Here is a 20,905-nt window from a genome sequence, read left to right on the forward strand (position 1 = left end):
TGGCACGTCTAGGGCATGGAGAGACAGAGTAATGGCACGTCTAGGACATGGAGAGAGAATAATGACACGTCTAGGACATGGAGAGACAGAATAATGGCACGTCTAAGACATGGAGACAGAATAATGGCACGTCTAGGACATGGAGAGACAGAATAATGACACGTCTAGGACATGGAGACACAGAATAATGGCACGTCTAGGGCATGGAGAGACAGAGTAATGGCACGTCTAGGACATGGAGAGAGAGAATAATGACACGTCTAGGACATGGAGAGACAGAATAATGGCACGTCTAGGACATGGAGAGACAGAGTAATAACACGTCTAGGACATGGAGAGACAGAGTAATGGCACGTCTAGGACATGGAGAGACAGAATAATGGCACGTCTAGGACATGGAGAGACAGAATAATGTCACGTCTAGGACATGGATAGACAGAATAATGGCACGTCTAGGACATGGAGAGAGGGACAGAATAATGGCACGTCTAGGACATGGAGAGAGGGACAGAATAATGGCACGTCTAGGACATGGAGAGAGGGACAGAATAATGGCACGTCTAGGACATGCAGAGACAGAATAATGGCACGTCTAGGATATGCAGAGACAGAATAATGGCACGTCTAGGACATGCAGAGACAGAATAATGGCACGTCTAGGACATGCAGAGACAGAATAATGGCACGTCTAGGACATGCAGAGACAGAATAATGGCACGTCTAGGACATGGAGAGAAAGAATAATGGCACGTCTAGGACATGCAGAGACAGAATAATGGCACGTCTAGGACATGCAGAGACAGAATAATGGCACGTCTAGGACATGCAGAGACAGAATAATGGCACGTCTAGGACATGCAGAGACAGAATAATGGCACGTCTAGGACATGCAGAGACAGAATAATGGCACGTCTAGGACATGGAGAGACAGAATAATGGCACGTCTAGGACATGCAGAGACAGAATAATGGCACGTCTAGGACATGCAGAGACAGAATAATGGCACGTCTAGGACATGCAGAGACAGAATAATGGCACGTCTAGGACACAGGTATCATAGGTCCACAGTATCAAAGGCTGCAGAGAGGTCGAGTAATATGAGCAGAGTGTAATGACCTTTGTCTTTAGCAGCATGGAGGTCACTAGGTATTTTAGTGAGGGCTGTTTCTGTGGAGTGAGCAGTGCGGAAGGCAGATTGCAGAGGGTCTAGGAGAGAATAGGAGGTGAGAAAATGGAGCGCGCGAGAGAATACAAGGTGTTCACAGAGTTTAGAGGCAAAAGGCAGGAGGGAGACAGGACGATAATTAGAGCGACCGGGAAGGTCAAGCTTGATTTGTTTGATTAAAGGTATAACCGTTCCATGCTTGAATGAGGAGATAAAGGTAGCAGAGTTGAGTGACGAGTGGAAAATACAAGTGAGTGTAGGGATTAGAGTAGGAGCAAAAGGTTTGAGGAGATGGCGTAATGAGGGTAAGTGGGAGAGGGAGAGCAGAGCAAAAGCAATGTTTAGTATTAATGTCCTGGACTCCCAGTGAAGTCTCACTGCTAAAACTCCTCACTTTTTAATAATGTAGAACCCCTAAATCTCATCCGATTTGGTTCCTTGGATGTCTTGAAGACATCTACAGATGTGGCAAAACATACTGTTTTCGATGCCGCAGACCAATTCTCCCCACGCCCCCCTCCTCCCCCCACCGAAATCCGCGGCACCAAAAACAGTACGTTTTGCGGCTCAGGAGGATGAACGCTGCGGGGGTCCATGCTTCTGAAAGGGACCCCCACCACGTTAACCCTTCACTCGATGGTCCATCAGCTGAGGCGAGACACCGACACTAACCTTGTGGAGGAGCTGCGTAGCTGTCTCGGTCTCCATCCCCGGCAGCTCTGAAGGTCAGAAGCATGGACCCCTGGATGAAGTAGATGCCCGAATATGGGTCTCAATAGACGATAGGAAAAGATTTGGTCATCTACGTCATCCAGGGTGTTGGACGGAGACAGAGACCGCGGCGCAGCTCATCTAAAAGGTTGGCATCCCGTCTCTCCTGATGACCCAACAGGATTAACGCTGCAGGGTCCCATTCAGAAGCCTGGCCCCTGGAGGATTAATCCTGCCGGGACGCCTACTGTTCCTAGGGGCCCAATAGGGGCTCCCGTTGGACCACACCACTGCCACACACAGCCATGCCCCTGAAAACAGTAAGTCCCGTTACATCTGTACATGGCAGCGTCCAGACTGCGAGCCAACAAGAAACAGTGACCTCATGGGTCACATATAGTGATTGGACAAAGTGATGAAGTCCAATTAAAATTGACAATGAAGTATGAATGAGGGCCTTTTCCAGGTTCCCTTTTGATGGACATATCCATGTTAAGTATTGTTTCAGTCACCGTTGTACTGTTACTCTTTGACAATACAGATCGGACCACCAATGCTTTCCTCCGTTAGATGTGAGCTACCAAAAGTGGTGTTTGGTACACCTGCCAAAAGGTGACATTTGACTTTTCTCTGTTTCACTTAATGCAGCAGGAAGAAGCTCTAGGGAGCCCGTGTAAAAACGGACAGGACGTTAAAAATGGTTAGCCATTTGCATATCACTACCCAGAATCCTTGTCCGCAGTTTAACCACTGCAGAATGTGACAATGGGGTAAGTAAAGCAGGTTTGCGGACCTGTGGAAGGCAGATACACTCCATAATTGCTGTACTTTTCATGGCCAAAGTCTCTCAATGCTTTAAACTTAAGCACTGTGAAAATAGGTGTTGCATGGTCAAGTGCTTTTTACTGAATTGCAAGTACTGTACAATATGACAATAAGGGGGTATTTCAATGCTCTTAGCAACATTTTGCTCTCAGGCCTAATTCTCCATTCTAGACCTAACAAAGGCTGTAGTTCTATTGTTGCCTAGCAACCATTATCACACTTCCTCAGTAACCGGAGCACCTGATGCATCGCCACGGAGACGGGATGCTCGAATCCAAGAAATATTAGAATGGGCCCGGACCACTCAAAACAAAGGGAGGGGGGATGGCGGGGATACTCCCCCACTGGCTGCAAATGAGTCGTGACCCACTTAAAGGATCAGCTGATCAGTGCTATAACCCTATCCCCCCCCCAACCACCCACATACAAGGATTAACTGTCCTTCCTAGTGTCCTCACTGTTTGATGCTCTAAATCAGTGGTTTGTAACCCCAGCCCTCAAGAACTCCCAACAGGTCAGGGTTTAAGGCTATCCCTGCTTCAGCACAGGTGGCTCAATCAGTGGCTCAGTCATTGAGACGGAACCCCCTGTCCTGAAGCAGGGCTATCATTAAAAGCTGACCTGTTGGGAGTTCTTGAGGACTGGAGTGGAAATCACTGCCCCAAACGGGCAGCCCCACTTAGCGACACGTACGGGTGCTGCAGTGCAGTGCCAACACTCTGCTATGGGAAACCCACTCTACCATGTGGCACATCTGCTTCCTAATGAATAACCACGGTATAGATTTCCTATGCAGCGCAGTATATAGCACTCATTTCCCTGTTTTAGGCCCAAAGTGACAAAGTGACCTGCCCAAGGTCACAAGGAGCTGACCCTGGGATTTCAACTTCTCCTGCAGCCCAATTAGAGCATTGGTGTTTTCACTTCAAAAGTCGACATCCCGGTTTAAGTGGTCCAAGAGACGGCCAAGGGTAATGCGGAAGCCATTTGTATAACCCCGAAGGCCTGAAGGAAAAGCACGGTGGTGATGACAGTGCGTTAATGACAGTAAGTGGGTGACCCCGGTCTGAAATCAGTGTCCGCTCTGCTTGTAACTTTGGACAAGTCCCTTAATCTCTCTGTGCCTCAGTGCACAAATATTAGATGGTAAGCTCTATGGGGCAGGGACTCCCTGTGTCTGCGAAATTCTATGTACAGTACCGTGCACACGGTCAGTGCTATGCAAGTAATTAATATGTTATTAACATTAGCTGCCGAGTCTGTGATGCATAGCAAGGGGTGGTGCACTTCTCTCTAATAGCAAAGGGAACTTTCTTCAGGGGTAAAGCATTCCCAAAACAGCCATAGATATAACACCAGTTCTTTCCTTAGGTACGCGATTATATCTGGGAAGGAATTACAAACCACCAACAAGAAAAAGAAGAAGATATGGGGAATATACAAGATCTTGAATAAAATAATCACAGTATTCGTTAAACTCAGAGAGCAGATAAAATCCAGTAAACGTAGAAAAACGGGAACTATATGAGATGTAAGGTCCATGTATCCTCAGAGATTGTGCGACCAGCTCACCCAGTTTATCAGCAATCCCTAATCTTTTAATTTAATAAGTTCCCCTCAACTCAGTGGCAAGTGCGCGAAAACCGGGACAGTACCAAAAAGTCGAGACATAGCCCTAAAAAACGGGATTGTCCCGGCTAAAACCAGGACATCTGTTCACCTTAATTAATACCCCTGTCTCCAAACCTTCAGGGAAAGCCTCAGATAGTCCTCATATCAGTTGTAGGGTAAATTAACCCCCCGTCTGTAGATCGTACCCACCTGAAAAAGCCCTTGCACCCCTCACATGTCATGGCATTGAAGTGATACCCGGTGGCTCTGTCTCCGCAGACTTGGCAGATTTTGGGCTCCCCGTCATCTTCATCTTCCCCTGTGCCACAGCTGGTGGAGGCATCTTCTTCCTCCTCTTCTTCCTCCAGTATAAAGGCCTTCTGGACCTTGGACATGGCTTGGTCACAGTGTCCTGGCTTCTAATGACAGCCACCTCTCGTATTTAGGGACCAACTCCCCAAGTGGCCACACAAACTAAAACCAAGAGAGAGAGCTGATTAGAAGAACACATGTATCACTATTGAAGACAAGACGAGTTCAAGTCTAAATATTAATTATGCTATATTCTCTATATACATATATATTCAGCATGTAACTAGTTAAAATAAGTAATTTAGTATTAAGTTAGAAATTATATTGAAAAATGATAAGCTGACTCTACAAAGTTAAGAAGTGAACTCCGTCTGAAAACAGGCAGGTGTGGAAATGCTTTGTGTGATTTAAGAAACTTGGTAAGTTTAAGGTCTGCTGAGTTGAATAGTATATGATCAAGAGTTTGGAATCAAAGGTTAGTTAAATACTTAGAAAGACAATACAATAGAGATGGGTCTTAAAAGATAAGTAACATAGGATTAACTATAGTTACTTAGTGACAGAAAAAAGAAGGATTTTATAAATCACAGTAAATATTACTAAAGGAAGACACTGTGTTCTATGTTGAACATTAACTAAGAATATTTTGGCTGACAGTGAGAGAAACATGTATTATTGAAATGTATAAAGCGTATATTTGGATTGATAGAATGCAGAATCCTTTCACGTGCAAGCTAAGGATTCTCCCCTCTATAACTATGTAGCCATGTGTAAAATTGGTGTACATATCTCTTTCTCATGCTGGCAGTAAACCTGGTAAGTATGCAGGATTGCCAGCAACAATCATGGAGGTTTGCCCTCAAACCCTGGTGAGGTGTCATATGTCCCAAAGGAAGTGACAACATGCTTTGTGTCCACTCAGTGACACAGAGAGTGTCTGTTTTCTGGAGGTGATATAAGACACAGCACTGCCTAAAGTTAGCAGTTCAGTTCTGTTGGTTTTCTGACTCTGTTCAGTGAGAGGCACGTGGAGGTCTGCAACAGTGTTTCAGTGTCTGATGTAAGAGCTGTGAGTCTGTGCAGCTCAAAGCCGAGAGACAAGCTGGTGAATCTCCTTGAGAGGAGAAGTGGAGAGCAACTCTATTAGAGGAGAAGGAACCTTCCTAATGGAGTGCAGCAGAGAGATGAGCGGCTGAGCTGCTAGCTGTGAGGGGCAGCTTGCCCATACCAACTGCAATAAAGATGTCCTTGATAAAAGATACCCTCAAGTATGAGTCTGGAATTACTCTGCAGAGGAAGGCACCACAGAGGAGTTCCTCATCAGAACCATCCCCATGCAGACGCAGAGATCCTGATGAGGTGGAGGCGCTGCACTGGATATAAGTAGGACTCGCACACACTACCTCAGCTGCCTGTCTGGGTTGACAATCCCCAAACACCATCATGCGGGAGACTCAGGAGTCCTGTTGCCGACAGGTGCACCACCAGACACGACCATGTAATGGGGGCTGGTTAGACCACAGGGGCCAATATGAGATGAGGGGGTCAGACTAGAGGGAATATCCGTTACAACTACATTCTATGCGCCTGAATGATGTGCCCGGCTGACATGATGCGGGGAAAGATGCTTTCTATTGTCTCTGAATAAATTGAGAAAAGAACCGGACCGGGAACTATTTGATATATATTGAAAAGCGGGACATTTATTTGCACCCATTTAATGAGCAAATCTTCAACAATAGCAGCTCTGGCAGTGATACTGGGCACTGGTCATTGTGCAATTTACAGACACATTAAGACCCTGACCAAAGAAGCTCACAATCCAATATAGGATGCCGGGACCAATAACAAGCGGCGGTAATGTGCCGGATCTCCGTATATTGTATATTCTGTTACAGGCAGGCTACACCTCCATGAAGAATTATTTTTTCCAAACGATAACTGTGTTAATGAAGAAAATAGTAAATTAATTAAATGGGGGTAGATTAGACCTGGTTAATGTACGTCGTGGTTTCGCTCCGCGTGCTGCCATGTTCTGCATCTTTCTGCTCTCCAACGGTCACCTGCAGTGACCCCATATGTGGTTGTGCCGGTCACAGGGACCACTTAGTGACAGCAGGAGGGGTTTATTTATAGAACGTTTTCATTAGAGACCGAGTTTCTCTAGCAGTGACGTATCCTCGGTGCATCCCCTGGTATCTATGCAATCTGGACCAATCCCCACACTATGTAACCTTATGGGATGAGCCGTGCGGCTGAACCATACTCCACCCTGATGTATACTCCATCCCGCAATGAGCAGACACTTTACCTTTGGTTTTAACATTGTTCCTTGTTCCCTTTAGAGTGTAAGCTCTCGGGAGTAGGGACCTCATTGCCTTTCTGTATCTGTTTGTACGCGATTGTCCGCATTTACAAATCCGCCGCCCTTTGGCGCTTGCCTCCGTTCTGCCGCCTGTGCCAGCCGCCCTGCTTCTCCTTCATTTTTCATTTTTGCCGTCCCTAAACTTTGCCGCCTTAGCCTCGGGCCTAATGGGAAATGTGACACTGGTCCACACTTCTATGCAACTGTGTAATTATTCCACCTCTGTACCCCCATTGTACCGCACTGCGGAATATGTTTGCGCTTTACAAATAAACGATAATGATGTTAATCTGTTGCAGTTCCCTCTTGCAGGGAATGGGTTAAAAGGCTCAAATTCAATCATTTGAAATAATTATAATATCACTGAAAGATATATAGGGGCCTATTCACCTATTCTAATAGCTCTGAAGTGAGACCACCTGTTTCTAAAGTGCCCTCTCTGCTCGGGTCGGCGTGCTTTGCTATTCTGTAAGCCCGTCTCGCATGTCCAAACAGCTTTCTTTTTTTTTTAGAAGCGGTTTCACTCCGGTTCTGCCAATCTGATCGGCTTGTCAAAAAGGCCTCAAACTCGCCGTTTTCGCCCATAGCTGCTATTCTCGTAGCTCCGTTATGCAAACCGCGTCTTAAAACTCGCATTTCATTAGCACCACCTACAATGTGACTGGTTTTGCGAGTGACATTCAGAGCCTGAAAGACGCGTTTGTCTGAGAGAGCAAGACCCAGAAGTCAGACCGGGGATGGGGTTAGCCGCACCTACGGTCATTCCACCTCCAACGCACGTACAGTCCGGGCGGGTCGGCTGTTACACCGGGCGCCGTTTGTCACGTTTAATGGAAGCGGTTTAGAAGGAGCGATTTGCAATAGGGAATAAGGTTATTTCTCACGTGTCATTCTGCTTCTTGTGAACATGGCAAACTGCGCGGTGTGGCAATGGCAGCTTCGGCGCTACCCCGTAGTATACCATTCACCCGCCCTCTTGGGCAGCTTTAGAATAAGGCAGAGCCAAAGGCACACGTGGGACTCCGGTGCTGGGGCACGTTCGTGCTAATTCATCTCAGACGTTCTATTCTGGCAGGAGATGCTGCTGCTTTACGGACCTCACCCATAGACAAAGGGGCAGGATAGGAGAGAGATAAGATGGAGATTCGGTCAGTCAGCCCTAAATTAATAGGGCAGCTCAGAAACCGGGTTTTAAACAACGTGGGTCGGTCACGATGCAGTGACACATATAGGATCCCTGTCAGAGAGAAGCCACTGCATATTAACCTTTTACAGTGCTGGGGGTCCGGCAGTACTTCCGGTAAGGGGGCTCCACCGCCGTTTTCCGGCATCCGACCACCAGTCGCGGTCATATGATCACCAGAATGCCACCGGACCCCCGGCAATGTAAAGGTTAAAGGGCATCACACAGAGCGCACTGTGTTGTATCTAGTCACTACGGTCTCACACAACATGTACAGTACCACACACTATAAGAATTAAACAGGTATATATTGATATACATATACACACACACACCAGGGTTGCCACCACTCCGGGTTTTCGCCTCGTATCTCCGGGCTACGGGTTTTTTGTTAAATAAATCATGACACGGTGTAATGATACGTGTGATGTTGTTCATCTGAGGTTGTATTTACCCAATTTAAAGACCTGCTAAGGAACAGATGATTGTTATTATGTCCTGATATGAAAAACCATGGAATTCAAAGAGGGTGTACTTTCTTTTTCACATGACTGTACATGTGTATAAGAGATCTGCATTCTCTGTGAGGTCTGACGTCGGTCCTACAGTATACATGTGTGTGTGCTATGATGTACATGTGTATAAGTGATCTGCTTTCTCTGTGAGGCCTGACGTCGGTCCTGTAGTATACCTATGTGTGTGCTATGATGTACATGTGTATAAGTGATGTGCTTTCTCTGTGAGGCCTGACGTCGGTCCTGCAGTATACCTGTGTGTGTGCTATGATGTACATGTGTATAAGTGCTCTGCATTCTCTGTGAGGCTTGACGTCGGTCCTGTAGTATACCTATGTGTGTGCTATGATGTACATGTGTATAAGTGATCTGCTTTCTCTGTGAGGCCTGACGTCAGTCCTGCAGTATACCTGTGTGTGTGCTATGATGTATATGTGTATAAGTGCTCTGCATTGTCTGTGAGGCCTGACGTCGGTCCTGCAGTATACCCATGTGTGTGCTATGATGTACATGTGTATAAGTGATCTGCTTTCTCTGTGAGGCCTGACGTCAGTCCTGCAGTATACCTATGTGTGTGCTATGATGTACATGTGTATAAGTGATCTGCTTTCTCTGTGAGGCCTGACGTCAGTCCTGCAGTATACCTGTGTGTGTGCTATGATGTACATGTGTATAAGTGCTCTGCATTCTCTGTGAGGCCTGACATCGGTCCTGTAGTATACCTATGTGTGTGCTATGATGTACATGTGTATAAGTGCTCTGCATTCTCTGTGAGGCCTGACATCGGTCCTGTAGTATACCTATGTGTGTGCTGTGATGTACATGTGTATAAGTGATGTGCTTTCTCTGTGAGGCCTGACGTTGGTCCTGCAGTATACCTGTGTGTGTGCTATGATGTACATGTGTATAAGAGATCTGCTTTCTCTGTGAGGCCTGACGTCGGTCCTGCAGTATACCTGTGTGTGTGCTATGATGTACATGTGTATAAGAGATCTGCTTTCTCTGTGAGGCCTGACGTCGGTCCTGCAGTATACCTATGTGTGTGCTATGATGTACATGTGTATAAGAGATCTGCTTTCTCTGTGAGGCCTGACGTCGGTCCTGTAGTATACCTATGTGTGTGCTATGATGTACATGTGTATAAGAGATCTGCTTTCTCTGTGAGGCCTGACGTCGGTCCTGTAGTATACCTATGTGTGTGCTATGATGTACATGTGTATAAGAGATCTGCTTTCTCTGTGAGGCCTGACGTCGGTCCTGCAGTATACCTATGTGTGTGCTATGATGTACATGTGCATAAGAGATCTGCTTTCTCTGTGAGGCCTGACGTCCGTCCTGCAGTATACCTATGTGTGTGCTATGATGTACATGTGTATAAGTGATCTGCATTCTCTGTGAGGCCTGACGTCGGTCCTGCAGTATACCTATGTGTGTGCTATGATGTACATGTGTATAAGTGATCTGCTTTCTCTGTGAGGCCTGACGTCGGTCCTGCAGTATACCTGTGTGTGCTATGATGTACATGTGTATAAGAGATCTGCTTTCTCTGTGAGGCCTGACGTCGGTCCTGTAGTATACCTATGTGTGTGCTATGATGTACATGTGTATAAGTGATCTGCATTCTCTGTGAGGCCTGACGTCATGCAGTATACCTGTGTGTGTGCTATGATGTACATGTGTATAAGTGATCTGCATTCTCTGTGAGGCCTGACGTCGGTCCTGCAGTATACCTATGTGTGTGCTATGATGTACATGTGTATAAGTGATCTGCTTTCTCTGTGAGGCCTGACGTCGGTCCTGCAGTATACCTATGTGTGTGCTATGATGTACATGTGTATAAGTGATCTGCATTCTCTGTGAGGCCTGACGTTGGTCCTGCAGTATACCTGTGTGTGTGCTATGATGTACATGTGTATAAGTGCTCTGCATTCTCTGTGAGGCCTGACGTTGGTCCTGCAGTATACGTGTGTGTGTGCTATGATGTACATGTGCATAAGTGATGTGCTTTCTCTGTGAGGCCTGACGTCGGTCCTGTAGTATACCTATGTGTGTGCTATGATGTACATGTGTATAAGTGCTCTGCATTCTCTGTGAGGCCTGACATCGGTCCTGTAGTATACCTGTGTGTGTGCTATGATGTACATGTGTATAAGTGATCTGCTTTCTCTGTGAGGCCTGACGTCGGTCCTTCAGTATACCTATGTGTGTGCTATGATGTATATGTGTATAAGTGATCTGCTTTCTCTGTGAGGCCTGACGTCCTGTAGTATACCTGTGTATACATGTGTATAAGTGATCTGCTTTCTCTGTGCGGCCTGACGTCGGTCCTGCAGTATACCTGTGTGTGTGCTATGATGTACATGTGTATAAGTGATCTGCATTCTCTGTGAGGCCTGACGTCGGTCCTGCAGTATACCTATGTGTGTGCTATGATGTACATGTGTATAAGTGATCTGCTTTCTCTGTGAGGCCTGACGTCGGTCCTGCAGTATACCTATGTGTGTGCTATGATGTACATGTGTATAAGAGATCTGCTTTCTCTGTGAGGCCTGACGTCGGTCCTGCAGTATACCTATGTGTGTGTGCTATGATGTACATGTGTATAAGTGATCTGCTTTCTCTGTGAGGCCTTACATCGGTCCTGTAGTATACCCATGTGTGTGCTATGATGTACATGTGTATAAGTGATCTGCTTTCTCTGTGCGGCCTGACGTCGGTCCTGCAGTATACCTGTGTGTGTGCTATGATGTACATGTGTATAAGTGATCTGCTTTCTCTGTGAGGCCTGACGTCGGTCCTGCAGTATACCTGTGTGTGTGCTATGATGTACATGTGTATAAGTGATCTGCTTTCTCTGTGAGGTCTGACGTCGGTCCTGCAGTATACCTGTGTGTGTGCTATGATGTACATGTGTATAAGCGCTCTGCTTTCTCTGTGAGGCCTGACGTCGGTCCTGCAGTATACCTGTGTGTGTGCTATGATGTATATGTGTATATGTGTATAAGGATCTGCTTTCTCTGTGAGGCCTGACGTCGGTCCTGCAGTATACCTATGTGTGTGCTATGATGTATATGTGTATAAGAGATCTGCTTTCTCTGTGAGGCCTGACGTCGGTCCTGCAGTATACCTGTGTGTGTGCTATGATGTACATGTGTATAAGTGCTCTGCATTCTCTGTGAGGCCTGACGTCGTTCCTGCAGTATACCTATGTGTGTGCTATGATGTACATGTGCATAAGTGATGTGCTTTCTCTGTGAGGCCTGACGTCGGTCCTGCAGTATACCTGTGTGTGTGCTATGATGTACATGTGTATAAGTGATCTGCTTTCTCTGTGAGGCCTGACGTCGGTCCTGCAGTATACCTGTGTGTGTGCTATGATGTACATGTGTATAAGAGATCTGATTTCTCTGTGAGGCCTGACGTCGGTCCTGCAGTATACCTATGTGTGTGCTATGATGTATATGTGTATAAGAGATCTGCTTTCTCTGTGAGGCCTGACGTCGGTCCTGCAGTATACCTGTGTGTGTGCTATGATGTACATGTGTATAAGAGATCTGATTTCTCTGTGAGGCCTGACGTCGGTCCTGCAGTATACCTGTGTGTGTGCTATGATGTACATGTGTATAAGTGATCTGCATTCTCTGTGAGGCCTGACGTCGGTCCTGCAGTATACCTATGTGTGTGCTATGATGTACATGTGCATAAGTGATGTGCTTTCTCTGTGAGGCCTGACGTCGGTCCTGCAGTATACCTGTGTGTGTGCTATGATGTACATGTGTATAAGTGATCTGCTTTCTCTGTGAGGCCTGACGTCGGTCCTGCAGTATACCTGTGTGTGTGCTATGATGTACATGTGTATAAGAGATCTGATTTCTCTGTGAGGCCTGACGTCGGTCCTGCAGTATACCTGTGTGTGTGCTATGATGTACATGTGTATAAGGATCTGCTTTCTCTGTGAGGCCTGACGTTGCTCCTGCAGTATACCTATGTGTGTGCTATGATGTACATGTGTATAAGTGATGTGCTTTCTCTGTGAGGCCTGACGTCGGTCCTGTAGTATACCTATGTGTGTGCTATGATGTACATGTGTATAAGTGATCTGCTTTCTCTGTGAGGCCTGACGTCAGTCCTGCAGTATACCTGTGTGTGTGCTATGATGTACATGTGTATAAGTGATCTGCTTTCTCTGTGAGGCCTGACGTCATGCAGTATACCTGTGTGTGTGCTATGATGTACATGTGTATAAGAGATCTGCATTGTCTGTGAGGCCTGACGTCGGTCCTGCAGTATACCTATGTGTGTGCTATGATGTAGTTTATGTACGTGTATAAGAGATCTGCTTTCTCTGTGAGGCCTGACGTCGGTCCTGCAGTATACCTGTGTGTGTGCTATGATGTACATGTGTATAAGGATCTGCTTTCTCTGTGAGGCCTGACGTTGCTCCTGCAGTATACCTATGTGTGTGCTATGATGTACATGTGTATAAGTGATGTGCTTTCTCTGTGAGGCCTGACGTCGGTCCTGTAGTATACCTATGTGTGTGCTATGATGTACATGTGTATAAGTGCTCTGCATTCTCTGTGAGGCCTGACATCGGTCCTGTAGTATACATGTGTGTGTGCTATGATGTACATGTGTATAAGTGATCTGCTTTCTCTGTGAGGCCCGACGTCAGTCCTGCAGTATACCTGTGTGTGTGCTATGATGTACATGTGTATAAGTGATCTGCTTTCTCTGTGAGGCCTGACGTCGGTCCTGTAGTATACCTATGTGTGTGCTATGATGTACATGTGTATAAGAGATCTGCATTGTCTGTGAGGCCTGACGTCGGTCCTGCAGTATACCTATGTGTGTGCTATGATGTAGTTTATGTACGTGTATAAGAGATCTGCTTTCTCTGTGAGGCCTGAGGTCGGTCCTGCAGTATACCTGTGTGTGTGCTATAATGTAGTTTATGTACATGTGTATTGATAACCTTATGATTGTCCTCACGGGGGCATTGCATGTGATGTACACCACGGTTTTACGCTTTGATACGTCCTCACGTAGGAGTTTCCGCTTGCTGGGTTATATATATATATATATTTTGTGATCTGTTTACGTTCGGTCTACAAAGCACGTAGGGCAACAGGAGATAAAATAACTTGCTCAAGGTTACACAAGGCTGCCATGTATTGCAATGGGATCTCCCACTTCATAGGCCAGCACACTACAATAGCTGCCCATTTAAGCCCTTTAGAGCTGGGGCAGCAAACTGACAGAGACCCATCCAGCACCGACATGGTTAAATATTTTCAGACCCTCCCGGATGAGGTTTCCTTGGCTACAAGATGCGGTAAACACGGAAGAACTAGTTCCTGTAGATGCAGGGGGGGGGGGGAGAATGAGTTTGCTGCCCAAGGTGAGGGAGGCACCTACTACTGTCTGCATTTATCGTCTAGAGCCCGCCCTGCCCGTTTCCTTTACGTCACCCAGCAGTCTCCAGGAATCAGACGAAATGTCTCACCAAGAGTTACTGCACCTAATCAAATCAAATCAGCATGACGAAAGAACATTTCAGTATTGCCAAAGCGTGAATAATAGGGGGTGGGGGACAATAATTACACGAATACTAGGGGGTAGGGTATAATGATTGCAGGGTATATGGGTAACAGTTTCACACAGGGGTGTGGGGGATAGTGGACGTCTCTCAGCTTGTGGCAGGTGCTGATATCGTGTGCAGCCAGTTCTGCTGTGGTTACATCTTCTCCCAGGAGGATCGCTATTTTTTGGTTCTCCTCTATATTATTAAAGTTCTGGATAACAGCAGTGAGTTTCTCTAGGTGGGCACTCCTCACTTCAGAGTATTGTGTGCAACGCAACAGGAAGTGAGTTTCATCTTCTACCTCACATCTTTGGCACAGTCTCATCTCCCGGGGCTTCCAGTTCTGTCTGTGTCTGCCTGCACCTTGTGACAGTCACAGAGACAGAAGGGTGCCGTCATTCACAGACTCAGTGACTGTCACTGGAAGGACAGAGATAGAAGTGACATATTACAGGCAGTGACACAAATAGACAGGGCATGTACAGTAGGTCATAATCTGTCCCTCCCTCTGGTGACATAGATAGGAGGGACACACAAGTCACTGGGTATCACTACCTCCGCAGGGTGACACACAGAGATAGGAGGGACACACATGTCACTGGGTATCACTACCTCCGCAGGGTGACACACAGAGATAGGAGGGACACATGTCACTGGGTATCACTACCTCCGCAGGGTGACACACAGAGATAGGAGGGACACACATGTCACTGGGTATCACTACCTCCGCAGGGTGACACACAGAGATAGGAGGGACACACGTGTCACTGGGTATCACTACCTCCGCAGGGTGACACAGAGATAGGAGGGACACATGTCACTGGGTATCACTACCTCCGCAGGGTGACACACAGAGATAGGAGGGACACACGTCACTGGGTATCACTACCTCCGCAGGGTGACAAAGAGATAGGAGGGACACATGTCACTGGGTATCACTACCTCCGCAGGGTGACACACAGAGATGGGAGGGACACACGTGACACTGGGTATCACTACCTCCGCAGGGTGACACACAGAGATAGGAGGGACACATGTCACTGGGTATCACTACCTCCGCAGGGTGACACACAGAGATAGGAGGGACACACGTCACTGGGTATCACTACCTCCGCAGGGTGACACAGAGATAGGAGGGACACATGTCACTGGGTATCACTACCTCCGCAGGGTGACACAGAGATAGGAGGGACACACGTGTCACTGGGTATCACTGCCTCCGCAGGGTGACACACAGAGATGGGAGGGACACACGTGTCACTGGGTATCACTACCTCCGCAGGGTGACACACAGAGATAGGAGGGACACATGTCACTGGGTATCACTACCTCCGCAGGGTGACACACAGAGATAGGAGGGACACACGTCACTGGGTATCACTACCTCCGCAGGGTGACACAGAGAAAGGAGGGACACATGTCACTGGGTATCACTACCTCCGCAGGGTGACACAGAGATAGGAGGGACACACGTGTCACTGGGTATCACTACCTCCGCAGGGTGACACAGAGATAGGAGGGACACACGTGTCACTGGGTATCACTGCCTCCGCAGGGTGACACACAGAGATGGGAGGGACACACGTGTCACTGGGTATCACTGCCTCCGCAGGGTGACACACAGATAGGAGGGACACACGTGTCACTGGGTATCACTACCTCCGCAGGGTGACACAGAGATAGGAGGGACACACGTGTCACTGGGTATCACTGCCTCCGCAGGGTGACACAGAGATAGGAGGGACACACATGTCACTGGGTATCACTGCCTCCGCAGGGTGACACAGAGATAGGAGGGACACACGTGTCACTGGGTATCACTACCTCCGCAGGGTGACACAGAGATAGGAGGGACACACATGTCACTGGGTATCACTGCCTCCGCAGGGTGACACAGAGATAGGAGGGACACACGTGTCACTGGGTATCACTACCTCCGCAGGGTGACACAGAGATAGGAGGGACACACATGTCACTGGGTATCACTGCCTCCGCAGGGTGACACACAGATAGGAGGGACACACGTGTCACTGGGTATCACTACCTCCGCAGGGTGACACAGAGATAGGAGGGACACACGTGTCACTGGGTATCACTGCCTCCGCAGGGTGACACACAGAGATGGGAGGGACACACGTGTCACTGGGTATCACTGCCTCCGCAGGGTGACACACAGATAGGAGGGACACACGTGTCACTGGGTATCACTGCCTCCGCAGGGTGACACACAGAGATGGGAGGGACACACGTGTCACTGGGTATCACTACCTCCGCAGGGTGACACAGAGATAGGAGGGACACACGTGTCACTGGGTATCACTGCCTCCGCAGGGTGACACACAGAGATGGGAGGGACACACGTGTCACTGGGTATCACTACCTCCGCAGGGTGACACAGAGATAGGAGGGACACACATGTCACTGGGTATCACTACCTCCGCAGGGTGACACAGAGACAGGAGGGACACACAGAGATAGGAGGGACACACATGTCACTGGGTATCACTACCTCCGCAGGGTGACACACAGAGATAGGAGGGACACACAAGTCACTGGGTATCACTACCTCCGCAGGGTGACACACAGATAGGAGGGACACACGTGTCACTGGGTATCACTACCTCCGCAGGGTGACACAGAGATAGGAGGGACACACAAGTCACTGGGTATCACTACCTCAGCAGGGTGACACACAGACAGGAGGGACACACAAGTCACTGGGTATCACTACCTCCGCAGGGTGACACACAGATAGGAGGGACACACACTGGGTATCACTACCTCCGCAGGGTGACACAGAGATAGGAGGGACACACGTGTCACTGGGTATCACTACCTCCGCAGGGTGACACAGAGATAGGTGGGACACACGTGTCACTGGGTATCACTACCTCCGCAGGGTGACACAGAGATAGGAGGGACACACGTGTCACTGGGTATCACTGCCTCCGCAGGGTGACACACAGAGATAGGAGGGACACACGTGTCACTGGGTATCACTGCCTCCGCAGGGTGACACACAGAGATAGGAGGGACACACGTGTCACTGGGTATCACTGCCTCCGCAGGGTGACACACAGACAGGAGGGACACACAAGTCACTGGTTATCACTACCTCTGCAGGGTGACACACAGATAGGAGGGACACATGTGTCACTGGGTATCACTACCTCCGCAGGGTGACACACAGAGATAGGAGGGACACACATGTCACTGAGTATCACTACCTCCGCAGGGTGACACACAGAGATGGGAGGGACACACATGTCACTGAGTATCACTACCTCCGCAGGGTGACACACAGAGATGGGAGGGACACACATGTCACTGAGTATCACTACCTCCGCAGGGTGACACACAGAGATGGGAGGGACACACGTGTCACTGGGTATCACTACCTCCGCAGGGTGACACACAGAGATAGGAGGGACACACGTGTCACTGGGTATCACTACCTCCGCAGGGTGACACAGAGATAGGTGGGACACACGTGTCACTGGGTATCACTGCCTCCGCAGGGTGACACACAGAGATAGGAGGGACACACGTGTCACTGGGTATCACTGCCTCCGCAGGGTGACACACAGACAGGAGGGACACACAAGTCACTGGTTATCACTACCTCCGCAGGGTGACACACAGATAGGAGGGACACACGTGTCACTGGGTATCACTACCTCTGCAGGGTGACACACAGATAGGAGGGACACATGTGTCACTGGGTATCACTACCTCCGCAGGGTGACACACAGAGATAGGAGGGACACACATGTCACTGAGTATCACTACCTCCGCAGGGTGACACACAGAGATGGGAGGGACACACGTGTCACTGGGTATCACTACCTCCGCAGGGTGACACACACAGATAGGAGGGACACACGTGTCACTGGGTATCACTGCCTCCGCAGGGTGACACACAGAGATAGGAGGGACACACGTCACTGGGTATCACTACCTCCGCAGGGTGACACACAGAGATAGGAGGGACACACGTGTCACTGGGTATCACTACCTCCGCAGGGTGACACACAGAAATAGGAGGGACACACGTCACTGGGTATCACTGCCTCCGCAGGGTGACACAGAGATAGGAGGGACACACGTCACTGGGTATCACTACCTCCGCAGGGTGACACACAGAGATAGGAGGGACACACGTGTCACTGGGTATCACTGCCTCCGCAGGGTGACACACACACAGAGATAGGAGGGACACACACGTCACTGGGTATCACTGCCTCCGCAGGGTGACACACACGAGATAGGAGGGACACACACTGGGTATCACTACCTCCGCAGGGTGACACACACGAGATAGGAGGGACACACGTGTCACTGGGTATCACTGCCTCCGCAGGGTGACACACAGATAGCAGGGACACACGTGTCACTGGGTATCACTGCCTCCGCAGGGTGACACACAGATAGGAGGGACACACGTGTCACTGGGTATCACTACCTCCGCAGGGTGACACAGAGATAGGAGGGACACACGTGTCACTGGGTATCACTACCTCCGCAGGGTGACACACAGAGATAGGAGGGACACACGTGTCACTGGGTATCACTGCCTCCGCAGGGTGACACACAGATAGGAGGGACACACGTGTCACTGGGTATCACTACCTCCGCAGGGTGACACACAGAGATAGGAGGGACACACACGTCACTGGGTATCACTACCTCCGCAGGGTGACACACAGAGATAGGAGGGACACACGTGTCACTGGGTATCACTACCTCCGCAGGGTGACACACAGATAGGAGGGACACACGTGTCACTGGGTATCACTACCTCCGCAGGGTGACACAGAGATAGGAGGGACACACGTGTCACTGGGTATCACTACCTCCGCAGGGTGACACACAGAGATAGGAGGGACACACACGTCACTGGGTATCACTACCTCCGCAGGGTGACACACAGAGATAGGAGGGACACACGTGTCACTGGGTATCACTACCTCCGCAGGGTGACACACAGATAGGAGGGACACACGTGTCACTGGGTATCACTACCTCCGCAGGGTGACACACAGATAGGAGGGACACATGTCACTGGGTATCACTACCTCCGCAGGGTGACACACAGATAGGAGGGACACACACTGGGTATCACTACCTCCGCAGGGTGACACACATAGATAGGAGGGACACATGTGTCACTGGGTATCACTGCCTCCGCAGGGTGACACAGAGATAGGAGGGACACACGTCACTGGGTATCACTACCTCCGCAGGGTGACACACATAGATAGGAGGGACACATGTGTCACTGGGTATCACTGCCTCCGCAGGGTGACACACAGAGATGGGAGGGACACACATGTCACTGGGTATCACTACCTCCGCAGGGTGACACACAGAGATAGGAGGGACACACGTGTCACTGGGTATCACTACCTCCGCAGGGTGACACAGATAGGAGGGACACATGTCACTGGGTATCACTGCCTCCGCAGGGTGACACACAGAGATAGGAGGGACACACGTCACTGGGTATCACTGCCTCCGCAGGGTGACACACAGATAGGAGGGACACACGTGTCACTGGGTATCACTACCTCCGCAGGGTGACACACAGATAGGAGGGACACACACTGGGTATCACTACCTCCGCAGGGTGACACACAGATAGGAGGGACACACGTGTCACTGGGTATCACTGCCTCCGCAGGGTGACACAGAGATAGGAGGGACACATGTCACTGGGTATCACTACCTCCGCAGGGTGACACACAGATAGGAGGGACACACGTCACTGGGTATCACTACCTCCGCAGGGTGACACACAGATAGGAGGGACACACGTGTCACTGGGTATCACTACCTCCGCAGGGTGACACAGAGATAGGAGGGACACACGTGTCACTGGGTATCACTACCTCCGCAGGGTGACACACAGAGATAGGAGGGACACACGTCACTGGGTATCACTGCCTCCGCAGGGTGACACACAGATAGGAGGGACACACGTGTCACTGGGTATCACTGCCTCCGCAGGGTGACACACAGATAGGAGGGACACACGTGTCACTGGGTATCACTACCTCCGCAGGGTGACACACAGATAGGAGGGACACATGTCACTGGGTATCACTACCTCCGCAGGGTGACACACAGAGATAGGAGGGACACACGTCACTGGGTATCACTGCCTCCGCAGGGTGACACAGAGATAGGAGGGACACACGTGTCACTGGGTATCACTACCTCCGCAGGGTGACACAGAGATAGGAGGGACACACGTCACTGGGTATCACTACCTCCGCAGGGTGACACACAGAGATGGGAGGGACACACGTGTCACTGGGTATCACTACCTCCGCAGGGTGACACACAGAGATAGGAGGGACACACGTCACTGGGTATCACTACCTCCGCAGGGTGACACAGAGATAGGAGGGACACACATGTCACTGGGTATCACTACCTCCGCAGGGTGACACACAGAGATGGGAGGGACACACGTGTCACTGGGTATCACTACCTCCGCAGGGTGACACACAGATAGGAGGGACACACGTGTCACTGGGTATCACTACCTCCGCAGGGTGACACAGAGATAGGAGGGACACACGTGTCACTGGGTATCACTGCCTCCGCAGGGTGACACACAGATAGGAGGGAC

General features: G+C 49.3%; 1 protein-coding gene across 2 annotated transcripts in view; it reads right to left on the reverse strand.

Moving 5' to 3' along the window:
- NR1I2 (nuclear receptor subfamily 1 group I member 2) overlaps positions 1–20,905 on the reverse strand; it is a 112,878-nt gene that overhangs the window by 24,989 nt on the left and 66,984 nt on the right. For both annotated transcript variants that reach the window (XM_075592912.1, XM_075592911.1), the window contains exon 3: positions 4,523–4,786. In XM_075592912.1, coding sequence (XP_075449027.1) covers positions 4,523–4,707 — 185 coding nt within the window. In that variant the 5' untranslated portion in view covers positions 4,708–4,786. The remainder of the gene's footprint in view (positions 1–4,522; positions 4,787–20,905) is intronic.

Source organism: Ascaphus truei, chromosome 3, assembly GCF_040206685.1.
Source record: "Ascaphus truei isolate aAscTru1 chromosome 3, aAscTru1.hap1, whole genome shotgun sequence".
Classification (NCBI taxonomy): Eukaryota; Metazoa; Chordata; class Amphibia; order Anura; family Ascaphidae; genus Ascaphus; species Ascaphus truei.